Source organism: Brienomyrus brachyistius, chromosome 23, assembly GCF_023856365.1.
Source record: "Brienomyrus brachyistius isolate T26 chromosome 23, BBRACH_0.4, whole genome shotgun sequence".
NCBI lineage: Eukaryota > Metazoa > Chordata > Actinopteri > Osteoglossiformes > Mormyridae > Brienomyrus > Brienomyrus brachyistius.
Window position 1 is genome coordinate 20,055,215 of NC_064555.1, and position 23,931 is coordinate 20,079,145.

The 23,931-nt window shown below is 43.4% G+C and overlaps 2 protein-coding genes and 1 long non-coding RNA gene across 8 annotated transcripts in view; 1 reads left to right on the forward strand and 2 right to left on the reverse strand.

Annotated features, from left to right (window-relative positions):
- Positions 1–200: 200 nt before the first annotated feature.
- The window catches only part of LOC125719282 (uncharacterized), a 31,848-nt gene continuing 8,117 nt past the window's right edge, over positions 201–23,931 (forward strand). The window contains exons 1-5 of one of the 2 annotated variants that reach the window (XR_007385056.1): positions 201–420; positions 5,684–5,786; positions 10,634–10,736; positions 10,851–10,993; positions 13,697–13,776. This is a non-coding gene — a long non-coding RNA (uncharacterized LOC125719282). Of the gene's footprint in view, positions 421–5,683; positions 5,787–10,633; positions 10,737–10,850; positions 10,994–13,696; positions 13,945–23,931 lie in introns of those variants that run through there. The other variant, XR_007385055.1, reaches the window with a different exon arrangement.
- On the reverse strand, positions 2,040–6,581 carry thap7 (THAP domain containing 7). Of its 5 annotated transcripts, XM_048993920.1 has the most exons (7): positions 6,436–6,581; positions 6,263–6,327; positions 6,079–6,138; positions 5,647–5,726; positions 5,297–5,452; positions 4,922–5,047; positions 2,040–4,489 (listed from the first exon to the last, which is right to left on the reverse strand). In XM_048993920.1, exons 4-7 carry the CDS (start codon positions 5,724–5,726, stop codon positions 2,683–2,685), a joined length of 2,169 nt encoding a protein of 722 aa, XP_048849877.1. In that variant the 5' UTR covers positions 6,079–6,138; positions 6,263–6,327; positions 6,436–6,581; the 3' UTR covers positions 2,040–2,682. The 5 variants fall into 5 exon arrangements, with proteins under 5 accessions (XP_048849877.1, XP_048849876.1, XP_048849873.1 ...); XM_048993919.1 differs by lacking the exon at positions 6,079–6,138; XM_048993916.1 differs by having other exon boundaries at positions 6,009–6,581.
- Positions 8,678–10,979, reverse strand: LOC125719280 (perforin-1-like). Its single transcript, XM_048993924.1, has 2 exons — positions 10,441–10,979; positions 8,678–10,205 (listed from the first exon to the last, which is right to left on the reverse strand). Exons 1-2 carry the CDS (start codon positions 10,977–10,979, stop codon positions 9,011–9,013), a joined length of 1,734 nt encoding a protein of 577 aa, XP_048849881.1. The 3' UTR covers positions 8,678–9,010.

The window sequence follows — 23,931 nt, forward strand, 5'->3', positions numbered from 1 at the left end:
CCCATGCCATTGTGCCAGGATGAGTAGCGCAACATGTTTTTCTGGAATTAATTGTACAGCTTGTTTGTGGAACGCTTGTCCTAAGAAATTCTTGTTCAAGGATGCTTACCTTGTTTTTCCGAGGAGAAGACAAAGGGTTACCCAATATGTTTTGCAGCTGCAAGGAATTTCACTCCACTAAGATAAGAATTGACAAAATAAGAGTGCACTGCCGGAGGGGAGGGGTAAGCCAGGCCGGCTCATTCCCTGCCCACACAAATGCAGTAGCTTTTAAGGTATCTAGTATAAAGGAACGGGGAGGACTCAGTGCGGACTGGAGCTCAGCCTTGGGATAGAGCGCGCATCACCCGGCACATTCTTGGGACTCACGTGTTGGTCTCCTGCCAGGACTGAGAAGGGCTCCCCAGTCTAAGAGTGAAGGTGGGTGATGATGGCATGCCCGAGTGTGAATAGCTTGCAGCATTTTATAATTACTTATCAAAGCTTATGATATATAATAATCTTGTATCGCTTTTAATAAAATATTTCTGAACAAACCAAAGCGTGCCTGTTTGTTCCTTCGAAAGCTATATATCCCCATTATGTATTTTTTTTAATATGCAAATAAGCAACCTTTAGGTTTTGTTATTCGGATATGTTGATGTCAGATTGTAAGGAGAAGTAGCAAAAACCTGGCCGAACAGAGACTGCTGATAGTAATACGTCTATCTTGGACTGCGCTTGTTTGGTTTTATTAAGCTTAAACCAATATTCTGCAAGGAAAAGTAGTAAAGACTTCCCAATGTTCTTGGTTGATCATTTGAATACAGACAGTGTTAGCAAATACTGATCACGGGGAAGTCAGGGAGAGATTGGGGGCTCCAGTCGGCACCATTAGGGTGATAAGGAAGTAATTAAATTTAGTGACCAGAGAGCTGAGAGCCGCGCTGCTGTGCGAGACTGATGCCGGAGAGCTGAGAGCCATGCCGCTGCGCGAGTCTGAGAGAAACTCTGAGAGAATGAGACTCTGGGAGAAAATGATAAAGTTGGAGCAAAGAATGAGAGGAGGCGGAGGGTCTGACATCCAATAAAAACGCTTGGCGGTAGTTTTGACAGAGTATGTGGGTTTTTTTCCTCACGCAAGCGTTTGTATTACATCAGCGTATGGGGCCGCACTTTTGTACATCCCGGTAGGTCAAATCCCGGTCATCTCTAATAACTTGGGCCATTCATCAAGTTGGACATTTTGTCTCCCAGTAAATTCTGTTTGAAGTTTTGTTTTTCATACATGACCGCGCACAAGTACAGATAATTTTACTACGTCGAGCGGGGGGGTTTTCCTCCTATGGTAGAGGCACAAGTATCATCAAGGCCGTGCCACGCGGGCCATACATCAAGTTGGACATTTTGTCTCCCAGTAAATCCTGTTTGAAGTTTTGTTTTTCATATATGACCGCGCACAAGTACAGATATGGGTTCAAAAGAGAAAACTGTAACTATGAGTGCACGTGACCCCCACCACCGCAGCGCGCCCACGACTCGGGTAATGTGTTATTTAAAATAAAACATCTTAAGCATTTCGACAACAAGAATCAAGGAATAACGCTGGCGATCCTTGTTAAAATAACTCTTGCTCTCTCTATGTCGTGCTTGTGTTTGCAGCCACGACACCCACACACCACTGTCTTTTATTGAAAACAGCTGAGGCAAGTCGTTTTCTGAACTTTAAAGTGTGTATACAATAAGTAAACTTGTGTAAAAGAAGTATGAAATTTGTTATAAAGCACATAGACAACGCTAATCAATAAAGAATTTAAGCATAATAGCCCAGACGTACCATGGCCTATAGCTGGTAGAAATGGAGCTATCCTATGACCTACAAGATAAAAGCATATGGCACCAAATTGGAATCAGTAGTCTTTAAAAGAATAAATGGACTAGCAACTGTCTCTGGGGGAGCACCCCCGGTTAGGTACTATTAAGCAGCATTCAGTGACATGCATCAAAACACATTTTTTAAATTTTGACAGAATAAAGTCTTAGTTATTTTAACAAATACGTTTTTCAGTAAATGTTTATTTATTATTAAATTTATTATTAAATGTTTATAAATGTATGTGTTTCTCGTAATTTTCATATGTTCTTATGTTAAATAATATTTTTTTGTTCCAAGAAAATGTGCACTTACTACCCAGATAAATAGTGTTAAAGTTTGAGTGCCTAAGACCTTTGCACAGTACTGTATGCAAAACTAATACAATCTGATATAAGCATAATTCCAGCCCCCCATCCGACACACACAAGTAAATAGAATATTGATATAACACACACTTTTTTTTACCAAAAATTACAGGTAACTCCTACATTCATAAGAATTTATCATTGACACTGAACCACAAGTACTAAATCAGGAACTGTTATATAGCTATAGCTAATGAAGCGTATTAATACCAAGCTGAGTCCAATTCCTTTAAAACTTCGGCACATTCAATCACCTCTGCAGCTGAGATTTTAATATCAATGGTTATAAAAAAAAACTTTATGCTGAGTTATTTTAAAACAAAGTACGACAAGTAAACAATTATCATAAATATAATATAAATGGAAAAATAAGCCGGCTGTTTTTAATAGACATCTTGTCTGCCCCATACATTCTCCTCCAATACCTGTGAACACTGCGATACATGTTTAGTGACCGACATGCTAATTTATGAATTCATTGCTGAGTTGGAGCTGGAAGCCTTCTAAATGCTCCTTCAGCTTTTCCCTCAAATCCCCGCCTCCTGCAGCAGTCCTAACCTCTGCTATGTACTGCTCTTTTCCAGTCTGTCCTGTGATCCTTTGCCCTCCATCACTGCCCTCCAGATAAGGTTCCAGGTTGCCATCAGTCATATCATTATGAAATCCCACCTCTGATACTAGCAGAGGCTGAACTGCAGTGTCTCTGAGCTCCTTCTGGGCTGTGCCTTTTCTCACATCTTCCCCAGGTACTGGGACCAGCAGCAGATGCCCGTCCCTGTCTTCTTGTACCCAAAACACCTGTTGGTCCTCAGTCCCAACTCCCGCCTGTCCCTCACCCACAGAGTCCATCACAAAAACCCTTGGCTGTGCGGTGAGGCCTTGCTGGACCAGCTCGACCTGCTGCATTTGCACATGTGGTTTATGCAGCTCGAGCCGCATTGACTGCAGCAGGTGCAGGTCCTGGGACGGCGAGACGGCCTGCAGCGATCCTGTTGACAGAGAGCTTGTGAGATACTTCTGATTTGGCTTCTCTGGCTGCAAGGGTACCTGTAACCTGCGACCTTCCTGGAGTGCACCAGTCTGGCTCACACTTTTTAATGCAGCTGCTTGAGGTTGCACCGACTGCGCTTGCTGCTGCTGCGGTGACAGCTGCCAGCCATGCGGCAGCTCCATGGTGACTATCTGCACATCTTCGACTGCATTTCCCTCTTGCCCCCCTGTGCAGCCACTGTAGTAGTAGTAGTAACAACAGGCCTCAGTTCCTGCGTCTGCAATCTTTTCCTGAGTCCTTCCAGCATTCTGGGTTGTAACTCTACTCTCTTGGTTGTGTTGGGTTTTCTCATCTGTTTCACGGCTCTGGGAACCATCTTTGTCCTCAAGTCCCTCCTTAACTTTCTCAGATGTTCCTGAACTTCCTTCCTCCATGTCACCAAGCTGCTTTTGCCCTCTTCCACAGTAGAAGCAGTAGCCCATCTTCTCTTTCGTCCTTGTCGATGATGATTGGGGATACCCTCCCCATTCACTTGAGTCTTCTGCTTCATCATCAAAGAGATTCAACTCCTCTGCCATCCTCTCTATCTCCATTTCTTGCTCATCTGTCCCCTGTCTCACGGCCCTATCTGCTCTCTCTCTGATACCACCTTGCAGGCTCTGTTTTACCCTCTCTCTACCCTCTTTCCATTTCGCTCCCCCTCTGAGGTGCAGAAGTGTTTGTCGGAGCCGGTCCTCGCGGAGACGCAGCAGCGTGTGCCTGAGACGCGTCTCCCTCCGTCTGGCTGCGTTGAGCAGGCGCAGGGTCTTCTCCAAGCTATCAATAGCCCTGTCGTAGCGCTTCCTCCACACCGAGGGACAGAGCTGGGCATAGCTATGCTCTCTGGGCAAATGAAACCCCGGCGGGGGTGGTAGTCGTTTCATGTACCGAGACGGGGAAGGAGGCTGAGGGGACGATGATGACTGGCGGTCTGTAAGAAACGGTGCTGCCATCTGGGAAGAAGAGGGAGAACTTTCAGAGGGAGGGAGCAGAACTTGGGATGTGTGAGGTGAGGACTGGGAAAAAGAGGAGGGCAAAGGAGAGTCAGCGCTTGGAAGGGGCTTTGTTCCCATCCCGGCCCCCCCGGCCTCGTTCACAGCACTGTTTCGCTCAGATGTGTCTTCCAGGAGAGAGTCCACCCCTCCAGCAGCTTTTCCTGCAGCAGCAGAGCTCTCTGGCCCCAGCTGATTGCCAGGCTCTAACACAGTCCTTGTCTGCTTCAGGGAACGCGTCTGTCTCCTTGGAAAATACAAAACAAAGACATTGGGGATGATAGGATTCGCTGATTTCCATTGGTGCATTGGCATAAAAGTTTATGATGTGGTTGCCCCGATTAAAAAAAACATGCACCAGATACAATTCGGGATAAACTCGAGATGCACTGTTTCCAACATCTTTGCATCTGTAAAATCCTATTTATGAATATATAATTATTAGTAGAGGCCCTATGGCTTTATTATTTAGAAATGTGACCAATAATTTTATATTTTGATCGATTTCCCCTCTCTAACCTGTTTCTGTATCTGTACCATATTGATTTGCATAACGTTGTGTTAAATTTTTTCTTCACATTGTATTACGTCGAGTCGCACTGCATCACATGCACATCCCTAAGAAGCATTAATTTCCTCTGTGAAAATGACAGGTTAGATGTGTGTCTCTATGTATTACCGTGCCTGTCTGCTCGTCTGTGTCTGCTTGCTTGTCTGTTGCCCTTTATCACCAGTGCATCGCTTCTGCCTTGAGAACGTTTCAAAGACAGTAGGTAATGCATCTTCTTTCAGTCTTCGGTAACCACTGTGTGCAAGAGGGAGAAGCGAATAAGACAAACGGTTGGATAATTGATGGACTGCAACTAAAGACACAAGGCAAATTTTCTTGTGAACTTTTTATGGAGGACTATTTGAAGAAATAATTTAGTCCTGGCTATAAGAAAATACCCAAACATTGATAATGACAAAATGCTGAACATTCAAATACATATGCTCACGATTAGCAGGTGTGATTGACTGCTATGCACTTGTGGTCTATCTCCCTCCAGCTTACCTGACTCCAGACAGCTCAAAACTCTCCGGTGTGAAGTGTTTGGAGCAGAAGTAGATAAAGTGACTCTGGGGGTCCCACTGACCCTTTCCTTGGGGGTCCTTGCGCTGGGAATTTAAGATCCATTGTGTGCGGCGTGGGCTACCACGCTTTGGCAGTCTGTCAAGGATCCAAGGGTTCAAAAGCTTTACTGTCATTTGTACAAATACAGTGAAATGCAATACACATACAATATCATGCAAGTAGGACAAATGACTACTTTGGTTTAAACAACAGTGCAGACATTAACAAAGTGTAGCAGGATTACACTGGTACACTTCATTAAAACAAAAGGAAAAAAAAAATCAGCTCACCTATGGAAGGTAATTCCAGCTTTCCGTGTTTCTCTAGTGTCACGGGACTTACAACCAGCAGCTGAGCAGTGCCTGGGCATCTTGACGAGAAAAGTACGGCGAAGAACAAATGAAAAACATTACAAAAGATTTTATTGAAGGTAAAAACATTACAAACACGTCATATATTGGAGTATAACAGTGTTATCTGAAACCAAACTATTTGAATACAAGTCTTAAACAGCTAATTGAGGTATTGTATAAACATTTTAAACTTACAGAAAAAATAATTGCATAATATTCACAAAAAACAAAAGTCAATAATTAATTAAACATAACTGTCTTACTAAGATTAAATATTAAGTGAATTGAACATATATTACTTATTTACGTCTGCAGTCCTGAGTGATGCAGAGAGGGGGCAGTGACTAGTTTTGCGGGAGAAGTACGTACTTCCTATGACGTTCTACTGCCAATTTTTCCCCGTCCGTGTTTCTTATCGTTTGCCTCTGGCTTTGAAAATTGCACATTCGTTGCCATTAAAATCCTATATACCCGATCCTAAATATAATAAATATTCTAGGTTTCATCCGGATCTAAATAGGCTAAATGGTTCAAATTAATTATATATCGGTACCTTGTTAGCCTGCTCAGTCCACAGTCTGGCGTTATCACGTCGCAAGTCACATTTTAGTGTCTGCTCTATACAAAAATACGTCGACAGCTAATCTGTATACATTTATGCGCATTTTTATATTCTGGTATAAGATTTGAGTTTGTATTTTTTTAAAGCTTATTAAAAGATCTCACCGCAAAATCTTACGACCTCACGAAGATGGCCGCCTTCTTCTTACCCTCATATTCCCTGCTCTGTGTGGGTCCCCGTAACGCGCATTTTTACATGCTTATCCAATCGTTGTGAGCGGTGTTAACAGACCTGCTTAAGATTTATCCAATGGAGTTTTTTGTTCTAAACGCTCAACGTCATTTCTTGTTGCTGCGTTTCCGGCATTGAAGTATAGAAAGGTAGTGTCGGTAGAATGGATGGTTGATACTGCAAGTATTTAATTCAACGGAAATTTTGGGAATTATTATTATCGCTATTAAATTTTTAAATCACAATAAGAATAATAAAACCGTGCAGAGGACAAGCATTGATTTAATAACTGGATGTTTGTACCGTGTGATGGACTGGCTTCCTGTCTAGATTGTTCCTCTGCTATGTGCTCCCTGGTACATTCCTGGCTCCAAGTTCAGTACAACTTTGTATTGCATGAAGAGTTGGAAGAGGAATAGTTTTGGGTTTCACTTTGTGCACCTTTGTAATGAATTTAGTAAATTAAATACAAAGATCTATGAGATAAGTCACATTAACATAAAATAAAACCAGGATTTTGGATCATAAGATCCAAAGGTGGACCAAGGTGGGGGGGGGGGGGGGGTGAATGAACGTGGGGTTACCTTTGGCTGCTTTCGGAGCAGCAGCCAACCCTCATTGTTGGTCCCTCTTGCCCCTGCAGTGTAATTTAATGTCTTCAGCACTAAATGATGCCGCATATCCATATAGGTGTAAATATATAGGTTGTTCGAGAGTTTCGGACAAGAACTGGTGTGGTCTGAGGCATCACCCCTTGCATGGCTGCACTTCGGTTCTCATCCCTGTGGTGGGTGCGGCAACATGCCGTATCGGCGCATGGTCCTTACCTCTTTCTCCAGATCGTAGCCCTGGCTGGTGTTGCAGCAGTAAAATTCTTGCCAGCTAATCTTACCTTATTGATAAAATTCAAAATTTAATCAAAATTCTTACCCTCATGGGTTTTTCGTGTTCATGTCTAGCACATTTAAACAGTTCTGCCTAATAGTTATGTAATATCAGAATTTATATCACTGTTGTGAAAGACTCTTACTCTATATGTACTAAATGCTGACTGACCCTATATTCTGACCCCAAAACTTACATGAATCTACATTTTATTTGTGAGTCTGTTATGCAGAGCAAGATGGAGACAAGCCAATTTCCCCATGGGGATGAATAAAGTATCTATATTCTGTACTTTTCTATTCTATTAGACCAGATCAAAACAAAAGTGCCCAGTTTTGGCCTCCAGTCGGGGGTGTCACAGTGGCACAGTGGCACAGTGCTTAGCAATATTGCTGCCACCTCTAGGACCAGGATTCAAGTTTCTGCTGTGGCTCCGTGTGTGGAATTTGCATGTTCTCCCTGCGTTGTTGTGGGGTTTCCTCTTGATGCCCCAGACTGTCCCTCCCCCGCAACAACCGATGCTGAGGTTAAGGGGAGTTCCGAAATAATCTTTAGATATGTCACTGCCGTGTGCCCTTAGCCTCTGGGATTAGTATCCAGACCCACTGCAATCCTGAGTGGGATAAGCATTTACTGAATGGATGCTCTCCGGTTCCTGCATCGTGAATCTATCTGTCCTAATAAAGTGCAAGGTGTTTAATAATTTAGGTAAGCAAAATTATCTATAATTTGTAATTAAATAATGGCAGTACTATAATTTCAGTCAGTCACCAGACATTTTATGCTTGCCAGTACTTCAGATTAAAAAAATCAGCAACTGTGAATAAATCATTCAGACTGCAAACTGCATATAGTGTAAGGTTAAATACTGTGGATTAAATTCAATACATCTTAAAGCCTTGTTCTTTCTTAATTTTAGTGTAGCTACAAAAGATAATATGCCCACCAGAATTCATCTTCTTCAACAGATATGAAAACATGCATCACACGCTGATCTTTAGATGTGTTCAGTATTTACTGAAAAGATGTTAACTTTTATGTGACTTCATCTGGTTCGCAAAGTGGGAGTCACAACCCTCCACACTGTCCTGTTGGACTGGCATCGCAAATTTTTAAATGGTTTTTGCTGAAGCTTCTCAAGTCTGCATTTAAAGACAAGGGCTGTAGCATTATAAGTATTCAATGTATGGTATCTGGAATACCTGGAATGTTTTTCAAGGAATCCAGCCAACTCTTGTATTCACTTGGATCTGAAACACCTTAGAAAATCAAATTCGGTGTAGAAACACATTTTATGCTTGTCAATGCTTTATTCAGATAGCAAGAAAAAAAATAATTCAAAGCGCAAAGCAAATGAATATATATGTTAATTGCGGTGAATTAAATCCATCACATCTTAAAGGCTTGTTTATGTTAATCAAAAGACTTTTTTGGTTTAAGTAATTTGCCTGGGCAACTACTAAGATCTACTTTAACAGATAACTCTCATAAACTCTTTGAATCTCATGCAGGTCTTTGGATGAGTTTTCACTTAAAGGACATTAACCATAATTTGAACTGATCTGACCTATAGGAAATTATATTGCAAAGAAAATAACTGCAGGTGGTGCTCACCGTTTGAAGCTATAATATGATGGAGTGGTTCCCTGGTTGTTTCCCAGCCTTTTCTACCTTCCAGAGATTCCTAGCAAGGATGCCATTACGGGAGTCGAAGATCTTTGCTTGGGAGACGCTCATAGGTGTTGGTTTGTATCCAGAACAAGTACTACCACCCAAGCTGGGAGCACATGTTAATGTGTAGGAGAAGAAGAAGGTACCATATGTAAACATACAGGTGTCTGAAACAGTTCCTCTTTGAAGGTCAAACGAACATTTTCCTAGAAGGTCACTGTTCCAAGTTGTATCTTCATCATATACCTGGAATGTTAGCTTAGTGGACATGTCAACTTTGATGGCACCAAACTCAAAATTTTCCTGCCATACTGGATTGTCATTATCTGGAATAATCTTAGTACGCTGTCTCTGTCTACCATATGACACTAGAACAGAGCCATCAGTTTTGGTAAAGTGATCTCCATACAGCTTCTTTGCTCTCATTTTATACACTTTCAGTGTAGCCAGTCCTTTTGAAATTGGGCAGCAGTTGGAGTTTATATTCCCATTGCCATTGCAGACACAGGCACAGTGGTCTCTCGCAGAAGATCTTATTCCTATCTGACAAGATTCAGAGCAGCTCTTCAGCAGTGCGTTCTCTATGATGTACTGTTCTATTGCTTTCTTAACTGACATTATTGCAAAATGGCCAGAAGGCAGCAAAAAATGTAGGGGTTTCAGACTGTAGGAGACTACATCTGGGCTGTTCTTCAAGGAATCCAGCCAACTCTTGTATGTACTTGGATCTGAACCACCTGAGAAAAGCAAATCTGCTGAATTAACATTCCCACCCACCACCTCAGAGTGGCGTTCACTGAACATGCTGCTAAAGGTCTGGCTGCTGCCCAGTTTCTTCTTAAGTTCCTTGCAGTGATGGGCTTCTGTCTTTATACTTGCAGTCATTGCAGTTGTTGCTGAAGCTTCAACATCCAGGCAGTCTTTAACAGCTGTGTCTGTGAGGCCACTCATTGCAGTCTGGCAGGTCTTGATGGCAGTGATACTCTTTAATTTTCCACCAGTTTCCACTTTTTTTATAAAATGGGTACCATACGTATCAATCAGATCTCTATAATTGGTTTTAGTATTTTGGTTGTACTGTTTGGGTAGCTGGTTAATGAACTCCAGAAACTCTTTGTGAAGTGGAGGCTTAATTGCTACACTGTAACTGGGGAAGGCAGGGGTAACATAAAACAATAATGAGGAGGAAAAGAGAAAAAAACACAACAAAGGTTTCAATATGTGGTTCAATGTCTATTTTCATTGTTGCCTAAGAAATTGAAAAAGTATCTTTTTGAGCCTGTTACGTAACAATCTTTTAGCTTTTGTATTGTCTTCTGTTCTATTAAACATAGTTAGCTTTTTGTTATTATTTTGCATGTCGTCTTAAAAGTGAGTCTCACCTATACAAGCTGCAGTGGACCTGATGTTTGGTGAAGCTGTATTTGTCTTGCTTTGATTTCGTCATGGCAAACGTTGCATCCCGTGAGTGGGTACCGCCCAAGCCCACCCCAACTTTCACATTAGGGTTGACTGGAATCTCTAGGCCAGCTTTCCAGTTGTTTGTCACACTGGATGTGCTGTCATTGACAACAGACTCACTGGATTCATAGACAGTGCTGGAGACCTTCATTCTGCATTTGGAGATGGCTCTCCAATTCACTACAGCTATTGGAATCTTCTGCCGCGGCCCTTTCAAGTAAGGATTTCGTCTAAGTTTACAGGTTCCGTTTGCATTCCTCCACTGTTCAGAATCGATCACATATGCACCTTTGCGCTCCATCTTCACAATATCAAAGCCTTCTCCTCCCAGGTTGTAGCCAGGGACAAAGGGAGCCTTTTCACACTCTTCTGGGGTTCCAATGGCCATGACTCCTAAGACGCCAGGAGACTGGAGGTGACATAACCAGCCCAGGACAAGGAGCCTCCACAGTCCCTCCATCAGTGGTGATTCAGGTCTGATTCTCTAATGAAGTAAACAAAACATGTACTTCAGACCAGTGCTCCTTAGCCTTTTTACATTTTGCAAATACAATAACTGGTTTGCGTGTGTGTGTTTGTATTTGTGCTTTGGGATGGGGGGGGGGGGGGGGGTGGTTGTAAAATCTTGGGGGGGGGGGGGGGGCACTGGTAAAATGCATTATCCTTTCACGTCCAAGTCTGAGGCGATCTGTGACAGTGCAGTCAAAATCAAATACACATGCATGCATGACCTTAGGTTATTAAAAATGCCAATTCCAGTTTGTTATGCAGGCTACTAATGCTCACCCATTGCCAGACAACATACTGATTGCAGGGAGGAGAATAAGGAACAGGGGGGTGGGGGGTGCTAAATAGGATTGGGCAGTATTGGGCAGTAAAATACTAGGGTATTTTCCTTTGAAAACTGAGTGAAGCAATTAATGCAGTGAACATTATTTTCACAATCGACTAGCAATGCCTGAAAGATCGACTGTTTAATTGGCTGGTGATCACTGTTTTAGACAAATAGTCTTGCTGGGATATTTGATACTACATAGCCATGAATCAGAAGAACAAGGCATCCACAACCATGCAAACTGAATATGGTGCTTCTGTTGTGTTCAACTCTGCTGCCAGTAGGTGGCGATGTTAGACCCATGAGTACATTCTCCCTCATACTGATTTTGAACATAACAGCTTCCATGTTCATAAGCAGAGCAGCAGCTCCGTAATAAAAAAAAAATTCTAAGGTCTGTTGGTGCAGAAGCTGCATGTTTCCTCCATGCGCTGTTATCATACGTGAGGCAGCGGCCAGGGAGTAAACGGCTTAGGAAGCATCACACTGCTCACTGCAAATAAAATCAGGGGAAAAGCAGGCTGGAAACGTTCGGAAAGAAATAACATCATTTCATAACTTCTATTTTACTATTATTCCAGTGCTATAATCCCAAACTGTCATGCATATAATGGAGAGAACATATGAACTGGTGTCAGTCAATGAGTCAGCTTCTTACAATCTATTATAATCTTTTTTTTTTTTTTATAAATAACTTAGCAGAACATATTGCCTGATTATAACCAGTATTTTAACGTACACTGTCTCTTTTCTATGATTTATCTTATGATTGTATATTGTTTGTATACCTTGATAGAATATAGTTATTAAATGCATCAAATTGTTACTCAGAAGTGAAACGTTGTTTAATTTCCCCCAATTTATTGTAAAATAATTAACAAGATGACCCCCCCCCACACTTTTTTGGCAACTATTTTTGGAATACCACATTTTATCATAAGAAGTTAACTATATCACTGTTACAAAGCAACTGCATCACATTTTTGTAAGTGTATTAAACAGCCAACATTGAAATAAACAAATGTATTATTTGAGGGGCAAAGGGAAGATGGGTGATTCACATGAAGCCATTAACCTAATTTCTGAAACCTCTCTATCATTACCGCAAAGGTGTCGATTATTAATTTAATAAATAAAAAAATGTTTGAACGTAAGAACATAAGAAATTTACGAACGAGAGGAGGCCATTCGGCCCATCAAGCTCGTTTGGGAAGAACTTAACTAATAGCTCAGAGTTGTTAAAATCTTATCTAGCTCTGGTTTAAAGGAACCCAGGGTTTTAGCTTGCACTACACTAGCAGGAAGACTATTCCATATTCTAACTACATGCTGTGTAATAGCTTTAATTAACTATTAAAGTTGTCCCCCAAATGAGCTTGATGACCCAAATGGCCACCTATCGTTTGTACATTTCTTATGTTCTAATTTGTGATCTGTGTGCAGGGAATGAAGCAGTGGAGACTCAGACAGTGGAAAGTGGTTTACAGTTGAGGATCTTTTTCACTGTGTCCCTATTCAGTTTTCCTTTGCATTCTACCTTTAGGGGTCAGTGGTACCTATATGAGGATTCTGCAGGGACTTAATCACTGGCCACATGTGTTCAGTCAGGTGCTTATGGCAGTTTTGGATGGACTGATTTTAAGAAGCACAGTGATATAGTATGTAGCAGATCTGCTGGCTGCTGACACCTCAGCTGACCGCCATCGAGGGTCAATGCTGTTGCTGAAGGTTTAGAGAAAGGGGGACATAAGGGGCCCCAAGCCAGGCTGCAATACTGATAAGAGCAGGTCACATACTTGGGGTGTGAGGACATTCACAGGAGAAACATGCTGGGCTCTGTGTAGAAATGGGGGGGGGGGGGGGGCACTAAGGATAACGGTGGTGTTTTGCAACCATGAGGAACTTTTGGCTGCATTCCGCCAATGGTTGACACCTTGATAATGGACGTGCATGATCTTGCCCATAGAGCAAAGGGGGGGAGGGGGGTGCTACTGATTTTTGTAAATTGTTGTAAAAGTTGTAAATTGTACATAACAAGTCAAAATACACAAGGTATTTCCAAAGAGGAAAAGGAGAAAGTACAGACGACAAGGGACGACACAGAGCGGAATGAGGCAGGCATCTCCCCAGGATGCAGAGTACACCACCGAGTGTTAAATCGCTGGGGTTACAGGACGAGATGGCGAGAGGTGCAGGTCGACACGCAGGAATCTTTGACTGGTGGTGTAATATGGGGGGGGGTTATGGAGGCACTTTTCTTGCTCTGCTACTGCTCATTTGCTGTGTAGTTCCTTTAGTTTGCACCCTAGTGAGCAGAGCGCTGTCTCCACATGCGACCATAGCTGCTGTGTCGAAGGTGGTGGGAGGACCGTTTGGAGCACAGAGTTCCTGGACCAACACGGAATCAGACAGCAACACAGAGGTCACTGACAAGGTCCGGCCCACGTCGGGAGTAAAGCCATTCTTGTCATGAGTACATCACAAAAGAACCGCTGCCTGCTACAATGGCTGGGATGATCAGAATCATGAAGAAGTCTCTGTTATGGACATTGGACTGCAGCATTATCAGTTAACCTCTCAGCTCTTGTTGTGCGAGAAATAAATACAAATAAATACAATCGCATATTGAGATTGTATTAGATGATGTAGTCTTGGTAGATTATGTAGATAAAGTGTATGGAATATATCTTGGGGAGGTTTCATACGGCAGTCATCTCCACTATTTACTGAAGAAGCCACTATTCTGTGGGTGTCGGAATCTGAGCATAAGGTAGTTTGTGCGCCATGCCAGCCATGGACCCCGAAGTGGGGGGAGGGCATCTCTCTGTGCCGGATCCGTCTTCGAATCACCAGATTCGCGTCGCAGTCACACTCACTGTGCACCTCTGCACCAGCTTTGCAGCATATTTGTCCGCAACCTCCGACTGACAGTCCGTCAGAAAGGTCCGCATCTGATCCGGGGCAGCTACTCGCAAATCTCGCAGATACGCGTGTACGTGCCTCAGTAAGAGTTAACTAAAGAGTCACACAACAACCAGTGAAGATCTGCTTGTGCTTCTTGGTAAGTGCATTATAAAACTATATTAAGATTGACATCATGTTAGTCTGTTAAATATTTCTTAGACCTTAGATGTTTTAGTCAGACAGGCTAACAGGTGAGCTAACAGCTATATAGCTGATAGTCCTATCCATGCAATTAAAAGACATAACTAATGCGAAAGTAAGCTTAAAGTAAGAACTGGCGACTGTGGTGAAAGCCTGTTTTCAAAATTGGTGAATATCTCCGTTCGCGTGGATGTTAGGTGAAATGAGATGCCGGCAGTATTTTTGTACGTCTGCGTAAAATTATAATTTTGGGTTCAGTGTCCCCAACTTGGCAGTAAATATTATCTGAGGTTATTGCAAGCCTGTTCGTGTCTTCCAGTCCATTCACCTGCTTAGCATGCAAACGATACTTAAAGTAACTTAAACGTACCAGGCCCAGTTGATGAGACCCTGTTTGCACGGTTTTTGGAAAAATCATTAAACTTCGTTTAGTTAAATGTTAGTATAACATTTCTTGCTAGCGTTAGCATAAAATCTTTTTTCAGATTTAATTTTGATAGTGTTTGAACAAATATGTTTCGATTTGAAGTGTAATTTATCTGTGAGGTGAAACATTAAGTGTATTTTTAGTTTAGAAGTTTCTGTATCTGTTAGCTATTTTATGTTAGCCTCAGTCATATGAACATGCACTGTAATTAGTCTCACAGCTTATCACTCTTTTGAAGGTCCAGAACTTTCAGTTCACTGGGGAGGTTTTTAGGAACAGCTGAAAGCACCAAGACTTTTTATCAATAACACCTGGGAGGAGTTTTTCATTCCCTCTGTAGTTTTGGGCTTTTGCCATAAAAATACAAAATTATTGTAAGGGCCATATTCTAAAGGGCCATATTTATATCTAGTTAGGTAGCAGTAGTTTATATAGAGTGAAATTACTTAAATTATATGCTTGACCCATATTCAGGTGCATTTTGCTGAAAGCCTACAACAGTAAAAATGAAATGGACACTACTCACATAAAGAAATGTCACATATTTACTTGTGCCTTTTCTAGAAAAACAAGATCAGATCGAAATTTTCATGTGTGAAGAGAATAAAATGACCAAAATGAAACTGAAGAATAAAATGACCAAAATGAAGTAGTTATACAACATATATTTCCATTGATGATTTTGTTTGGTTGCTTCCGGGATAGGCTCCGGACCCCCCGCGACCCAGTAGGATAAGCGGTTTGGAAAATGGATAGATGGATTTTGTTTGGTATGTCCAGGAATGGCGTACAAAATTAGCTGAATATCCATCCATCCATTTTCCAAACCACTTTCCCTACTGGGTCGCGGGGGGTCCGGAGCATATCCCAGAAGCAATGGGCACAAGGCAGGGAACAACCCAGGATGAGGGGCCAGCCCATCGCAGGGCACACTCACACACCAGTCACATGCACATGCACACCTACAGGCAATTTAGCAACTCCAATTAGCCTCAGCATATCTTTGGACTGTGGCGGGAAACCAGAGTACCTGGAGGAAACCCCACGACGACATGGGGAGAACATGCAAACTCCGCACACGTGTAACCCAGGCGGAGACTCAAACCTGGGTCGCAGAGGTGTGAGGCAACAGTGCGAACCACTGCACCACCATGCCGCCTCCGAATTTCATCCATCCATCCATTTACCAAACCGCTTATCCTATTGGGTCGCGGGGGGTCCGGAGCCTATCCCGGAATCAATGGGCACAAGGCAGGGAACAACCCAGGATGAGGGGCCAGCCCATCGCAGGGCACACTCACACACCAGTCACATGCACATGCACACCTACAGGCAATTTAGCAACTCCAATTAGCCTCAGCATATCTTTGGACTGTGGCGGGAAACCAGAGTACCTGGAGGAAACCCCACGACGACATGGGGAGAACATGCAAACTCCGCACACGTGTAACCCAGGCGGAGACTCAAACCTGGGTCGCAGAGGTGTGAGGCAACAGTGCGAACCACTGCACCACCATGCCGCCTCCGAATTTGTTGAATACTATTTTGGAATTAACATCAGCAATTAAATAACTTTTCAGCCCATATGTTTCACCTTTATTCTATATTACTTTAATTCTTTATTTTAGCCTGAAAATGAATCAGCAGCTAATAGCATTTATACAAATTCAAGAAACAGCTTGGCTTAGATACTAAAAACTGATTTTAAAAACTTAATCTCAAGAGTTGATGACAGACCATGATCAATTTCCAAAAAAGAAACGAACGTCACATTCCACACATTTCATGTTGTGCCTGTTTTTAAACACAGAACTGCACTGTTAACATGTCACGGCAAAATATTTATTGCTTTACATTCCTAACTCTACATCTGACTTTTTGAATATCATGGAAACAAATGTCATTTAACCAATAGTTGTCAAAGCTTATAGTTTTTAAGTTTTACATTACTTCAGCAAAATATGCAGCAAATGCAAAATTTTTTAAATCAGACATTCCACACGGATATTTCTGTTGATAAATTGATATATTGGCAACTAATCATGTATAGGATCTTACCTTATCCAGTGAGCAGTCAGAGAGACAACTGCATCTAAACGTGGACAGTGTGCCTTTTGGTGGGCCTGGTTAGATTGTTCAGTTTTATGCAGTTATTTTACACGTCACACTGTGGTTTTGTAGACTATCCTTAAATAGATATGTGATCTCTCTAACATGATGGGGGGATGATCTGGAACTATTCAAGTTTTGAGACAAGTCAGAGAGCTGAGTTTCACCAACTAGGTTCAACTACGATTAAATATGCTAAACCAGCCAGAACAGGGCCAATGGACATCAGCCATGTTCGAATGTGGTACACACACGAGCACGACAGGCAGTCGCCTGATATTATCGATATCCTGACAATTTTTGAAAGCCGAAGATAGGCTTGGCATGTTCCAAGCTTTACACAGTGAACACTTTTTGCTGATACAAATAAATGCTGTTCAACAAATAAACAACATATGGCTCACAAAAAAATATTTTGTTGAATCTATAGCCTATTTTGATGTTTATTTAAAAACCAATAATCAAACTTTCTGTCAGTTTCAAAGCTTCCAGACTACTAAACTGGACTGCAAGACACACACGGTGGGCAGTTTATTGGGCGCTGCCTGCTAAAGCAAACAGCTAACCATGTGGTTGCAACTGAATATATACAGCATACAGACAAGGACGCTTACTGTTCAGCTAAGCATTAGAATGTCTATGACACCAGATCTCATTGATTTTGTACATGCTGCGATTGTTGATAGCATGTAAAATTACAGAAACAGCCACTGTCTTGGATTTTCATGCAATGCGGTATCTAATGAATGGCCAAACTTAAAGCTAACAGGAAGGCCATAAGTACAAAAATGACAGCTCAGTAACAGCGCAACAAAAGAGCTTCTCTGAAATCATCTGCCCTAGAAGTGGCTCTGGAGACATAAATGAGTCATATCCAGTATTATAGTTAGTATAGTTAGTATAATACCATCTGTCCGAAAACTCCGTTGAGTAGTGCATAATTAAAAATTTTTTTTTTTTATTATTTTTTTTTTTAAAAACACACACCAGAAAAAGTGCCGAGTAAGAATACAGAAGTACTACGTCAGGTATTTCTGAAAAAGGAATGTTTTGAGTCGTCGCTTGAAGACCGAATATCCGGTATTATAGTTAGTCATGGCAGTAAAGTATAAAACAGTGGTCACCAACTGCTGGACTCCAAGATATATTTGACTTCAGACCCCCAAACAAAATATACAGAAAATAGTTGGGGACGCCTGGTATACAACAACCTCGTTTTCTCCAAAGTATCTACTTTCTACTTTTAGATATTAGCCACCTGCCAGCACCCTTCCCAGCAGCAGTCATCACAGCATGGTATTCATGCACTGCTCAAAGGTCAAAGGTCACATAAGCTAACATTGTCCAGTGACTTACATACAGCAGGACTAGGGGAGACTAGCCTTTGTATAGATATGCACAAAACAGAACATCATTGTTTGATACATATATTACTCTGACAAATACTCTTGTGGTTTAACACCTCTTCTGACTGACTGAAGTTCTGCAAAATGGAGGCTGATTAAAAAATAGTTTCCTTGCCTTACTGGCCAAGTTGCCTATGAATGCAGAGCTTCCTAAAGCATGTTTCTGTTATAAAATTGCAAATGGTGATTTTTGGCTCTTATGCAACATGTCCAAAAAACAACCCTACAAACCGAAACAGTGACCAGTAAATTACCTTAAATAGTGTTTTTCAATTCAATTTCATTGTCATTATAGTGCACGGAGGTACACAATGGATCCATCTTCTAAATCCAGTCCTATGCAAGGTTGCAGAGCGTATCCCAGAAGCTGTGGGCACAATGCAGATAATAACCCAGGATGGTTCACTAACCCGTCACAGGGCACACATACTATTCACACAAATGGAGAATTTGGCAGAAACCCCAGGGGAAACCCTACAATGATACATGGAAAACTCATGCAAACTCTACACACACAGAACCAGGACAGACACTGGATCCCTGGGCCCAGAGATGGGAGGTAACAGTACTAACCATTGTGTCACCTTCATACTCGACTCACCGCAGCTTTATTGTCATTATAATATGCAGACTTCAAGAAGTCTTGTGACTCCTAGAGCTGGTGCAACAAGTTAAAAATAGAATGATAAAATTGATAATACAATAGTAATACAACAAATAATAAACTAATAGAATAACAAATGGAATACAAAGTATCCATGTATACATAAAACAGAAGCCATACAAGTAGAGATTTTAATGTCACTACTACTCTTACCGATAGTACTTATCGATCTAGTACTTTTCTGGTACTCTTATCAGTACTTTTTATTTAAGAGAGAAAAAGAAGCAAATAGGGGCGGCATGGTGCTGCAGTGGTTAGCACCAGGGACGGATTACGGACCGGGCCAGCAGGGCCGCTGCCCAGGGGCCCTTGGGGTGCAGGGGGCCCGTGGGGCCCCTAGCCCAAAACAATTTGCAACGCTTATCAACAATGTATTTTCGTTTGTCTATTTTAGAGGGCCTACATTCTTTGATCCTCTGCCTACAAGGGCCCCTGACCCTATAGGGAGGGCGTTTGGCTGCCAAGGGCCCTTGAATTGTGGTGGTTGTGGTGGTGGTGGTGGTGAGGGGGGGGGGGGGGTCCTTGCGGACGTTTTGCCCAGGGGCCCACACAACCCATAATCCGTCCCATGTGTGTGGAGTTTGCATGTTCTCCCTATGACGTCATGGGGTTTCCTCCGGGTACTCCGGTTTTCCCCTACAGTCCAAGGACATGCTGAGGCTAATTGGACTTGCTAAATTGACTTTGAATTGAAATTGAAAAACTGACTCTTTCTTTGATGGTAATTTTACTGTGTGGTAACGTTAGTTTGTTCAAATAAAACTGAAACTGTGAAACTATTTCAGAGCAACATATATGCTCCATGTCATGCCCATCTGGTCCTGTGTTTTCCCTAATAAAGGTCCCCTCAGTGGGGGCTTTTCCTGCCTTACGCTGTGTAGTGGGTCATCCTTTTCCTGTGTGGTGTGACAGAATGACCAGACTTGGATATCGACCACACAGCTGCCCTTGCTCCACTCCTGTGGTGGACCTGGATGAGTCAATCCCAGGGCCGATCCCAGAGAATGCTCACCTCAGCGACCCAGAACCTCACACAGCAACAGAGCCCCCCGGAAAAGTTCTTACCTTCGGGGAGGTAATGCCAACCTCTGTGTCCAACCAAGGCCAGCAGCTGGAGCTAATGTAGGGCGATGATGAACTGATCCAGTGGCGTACGGATAACGCTATTCCTGAAATACTTCTGTCAGCAACTGTCCAGATTTTCGAGATGCCTCTCTGGGCATCTTCCTTTTCTGATCAAGCTGATCAGTCATCCCACATCCTGGCTAAACAGATGTTCATCTCCAGGGCTTATACTGAAATTCGGGCTTCTCCCAATGCTATTGCATTGCTTAATGTGGTTCAGCACCTCCAGTCTGTTTTGCCGGACTCACCAAATTTCATTCTCGGCACTTTTAACCACTGCAAAATTAAAGGGATACTATTGGGATTTTATCAGTATGTCAACTGCCCAACACGACATATGACAACTTTGGACTTATGCTATGGTCCCATCAAAGGGGCATAACAATCCCTTGCTGCTCCACCTTGTGGATCGTTGGATCATCGTCCACCTTCTTCCAACATATAAGACTGTTCTGCAACGTGAGCAGGTGGTGAGGCAAAGGGTGGACGTTTGGTCTGAGGATAGCTCTCCTGCCCAATAGGGGTTGTTTTGATTGTACTGATTGGTCTGTGTTTTTGGACTCTTCTGACAATATACATGAACTTACTGATGTTGTGTGCTGCTATATCAAATTCTGTAAAGACTCCGTGATTCCGACTAAGGAAGTTATGGTTTATCATAACCACAAGCCATGGGTGTCTTCTGATTTGAAAAAAACTGATTTAACCAAAGGAAAGCTGCTTTTAATAGCGGTAATGTAATTAAGGTTAAAGTACGCAGGTAAATGGTAAGGGCAGAGATAAAGAAAGCTAAAAGAGAAAGATAGACGCAGAATTCAGGCGTAATAATGCCAGACTTGCCTGGAATGGCATGAGAAAAAATGACTGGTCGCTATGTGAGGGGGGACAGTGAAGTCAAACTTGCAGGTTTTAACTCCGATGACATCTTGCTGATAACCTAAATGAATTTCATCTGAAAATTGATAAGCATGACTTTACAGAGCAGAAAAATAACCTGAGGCACAGTATTAAATCAGGCTCATGTAAAATCAGTCTGGACACTGGTACGGTGGTGAGGATGCTAAGGTCAACTTAGTAGTAGGAAGAGTCCAGGCCCAGATCAGATCTGTGGCAAGGTGCTCAAGACCTGTGCAGAGCAACTTGGGGGAATTTTCTAATTTATATTTACTGCATGCATGGAACAACAGAGGATTCCTGGTATTTGGAAACACTCTATTGTTGTTATTGTTATATTTAGTGTGTGTGTGTGTGTATGTGTGTGTGTGTGTGTGTGTGCACCCACTGTGTGTATTAGGAGTAAGCGGGGCAACAGAGATGGTGGGCAGTGCAAGTGCGTTGTTAGTACGAGTGGTACAGAAACAATAAATGCCACCAAACCCAGAACAGTCTTTGCCTGATCATTGTCAGCAGCAGGGCTTAGCAACCCACTCTTACACTGGTGTCAGAAGTTTGATTGGAATAGTCTTAGGAAGATGTTAAACAACTGGAACAACGGTTCTGGCAGCAATGGTGGGGAGCACTAGAAGACCAGACAAAAACCCTGGACACCGAGTAGCGTGTCTTCCCAGGGAAATCTGATGGATCCAGCACGGTCTGCTCACTCCACCCTCAGGCAGAGCGAGCTAAAGTAAGCATGCCAGCACGAGAGAAGAGGGCAAAGCCCACGGTGATGCTCCTCCACCACCATGGAGCGAAGTAGCCCCTGGACACTTACCTGATCCAAGTGCGCCGGGCCACCCTGCCCAATGGCTGGAGTGAGGAGGAGGAGACGGCAGTGAACTTGGCATTAGCACTGGAGAAGGACGTGCTCCAGGCTCTCCTCAGCCTGACCCCCGATGAGCAGCAAGATCTCACCACCCTGGAGGAAGCACTGGAGCTGTGGTGCAGCCGGCAGCAGTTCGTGGAGGTGAAGAGGGCAGACTTCCCTGGCGCCACACAGGAAGAGTTGCCATGGCAAGCCCTTACCCAGGCACTAAAACCAGAGTGGCTACGCCAGCACATCCAATTGCGGGTGGCGGTCCACACTCCCGAAGGACCTGGCGGAGGCAAAAATGGCTGCAGAAATCCTGTTCCACCAGTTGCCAGCCATACCGTGTAGGAGCTACATCTGCATGCCTGAGGGCTCTGATAGTGAGGAGAGAGCCATGGTAGAGATGCTGCCCACCAGCAGCTGCCCCCTGCCACGGCTGTGGAGAGATCAGGCACTTTAAGAGTCATAGAGCCGTCCAACAGCCCATGGGTGGCTTAAGCGGTCCCCATTGGCAAAAAGGACAGGTCATGGCAGTTGCATGACTGCGTTGACTACTGATGGCTGAAAGCAGTGACGAGGAAAGACTCACTGCCAAGCATTGACAACGCACTGGACTACATCTCTGGGTTGATGTGGCTCAGCATCCTGGACCTCCAGACTGACTACTGGCAGGTTGAACTGGCCCCGGAAGCTCGCCATAAGACCACTTTCTCCATCAACCATGGACTATAGCACTTCCAGTTGATGCTGTTCGGACTGTGCAACACCCCGGCCACATTTGAGAGGCTCATGGAGCATGTCCTGCCCCACATCTTCCAAGCCAAATGCGTAGTCTACCTCAACAATCTTCTGGTCTATGCCACTGACTTCGTAAGAGCAATTCAGAACCTAAGAACTGTGTTCTCCACAATCTGGTAGGCAGGGTCACAGTTGAACCCCAAGAAGTGCTCCCTTCTCCAGCACTGGATGCACTACCTGGTACCTTATGGGTACCACCATGGTGTGAATGGGGGTGGATGTCCTGGGCCCCTTTCCTCCACTGAGGCTGGGAATCGCTACATACTCGCAGCCATTCGCAGCCATTCCCAGCTTCACAAAGTGGCCCTAGGCATCTGTGGTTCCCAACCAGAGCGCCATCATCTCAGCGGCTAAGCTCCTCAATGAGTTTTTTGCAGGTGCGAGGCCCCAGAGATGCTGCACAGTGATGCTGCACCACACCCCTTCACCTGCAGAGCAACAGAGTGGTGGAATGGTTTCAGTGTACCCTAGGCACACAACTGGAAATCCTCATGAATGAGCATCAGTGCAACCACCTTCCCCTGGTCCTGTGGGCGTATTGCGTAGCAGAGCAGGAAAGCACTGGCTGCATCCCGGTGGAGCTGGTGCTTGGCTTGCCCCCTTAACGGTGGTCATCCAGGCTTTCCTCAGACACCTGAGAAAGTGAAGGAGTTGGTGGGCCTTTTTGGTGACAGCAGCTGTATGTTCTGTCTACTTGAGGTTATTGCTGAAGGTGCCCCCAAGGAAACTGTTGCTGAACCTCTGTACGGCATCTCTTCCAATGTAGATTGGGGCATGAGCTGCATCTTGTTTCCTGAAATCCAGTTTTGCTAGCTAATAGATGTGTTGCTCCAGTTTATTCTGTGATGATGTAGCTCAGTGTCAGCCTGGTGGAAGGGTCTTTGATCATCCAAGGCTCTGTTACTGTTTGCAGCAATAATCTTATGGAAACTCTCAAAATCAGCCGACCTTCTGAGCAACTGGTCTGTCTTTGGAAACACACACTTAAAAGTCCACAACAGGCTTTTGGATGTACAGGTAGAAAAATTGATGGCAGTTCAGCAAACCTGAGGCTCTTTGAGACTGAATCCCTCCCATCCAATACCTCAGCTGAGGTGGACAGTGATTCAGAGGGTGGGGAATCTGTCTTTGTTTGACTGAGCATTCATGATCTGAGCACATTCTCCAAATTGAGTAGACTAGTTTGTGTTAAA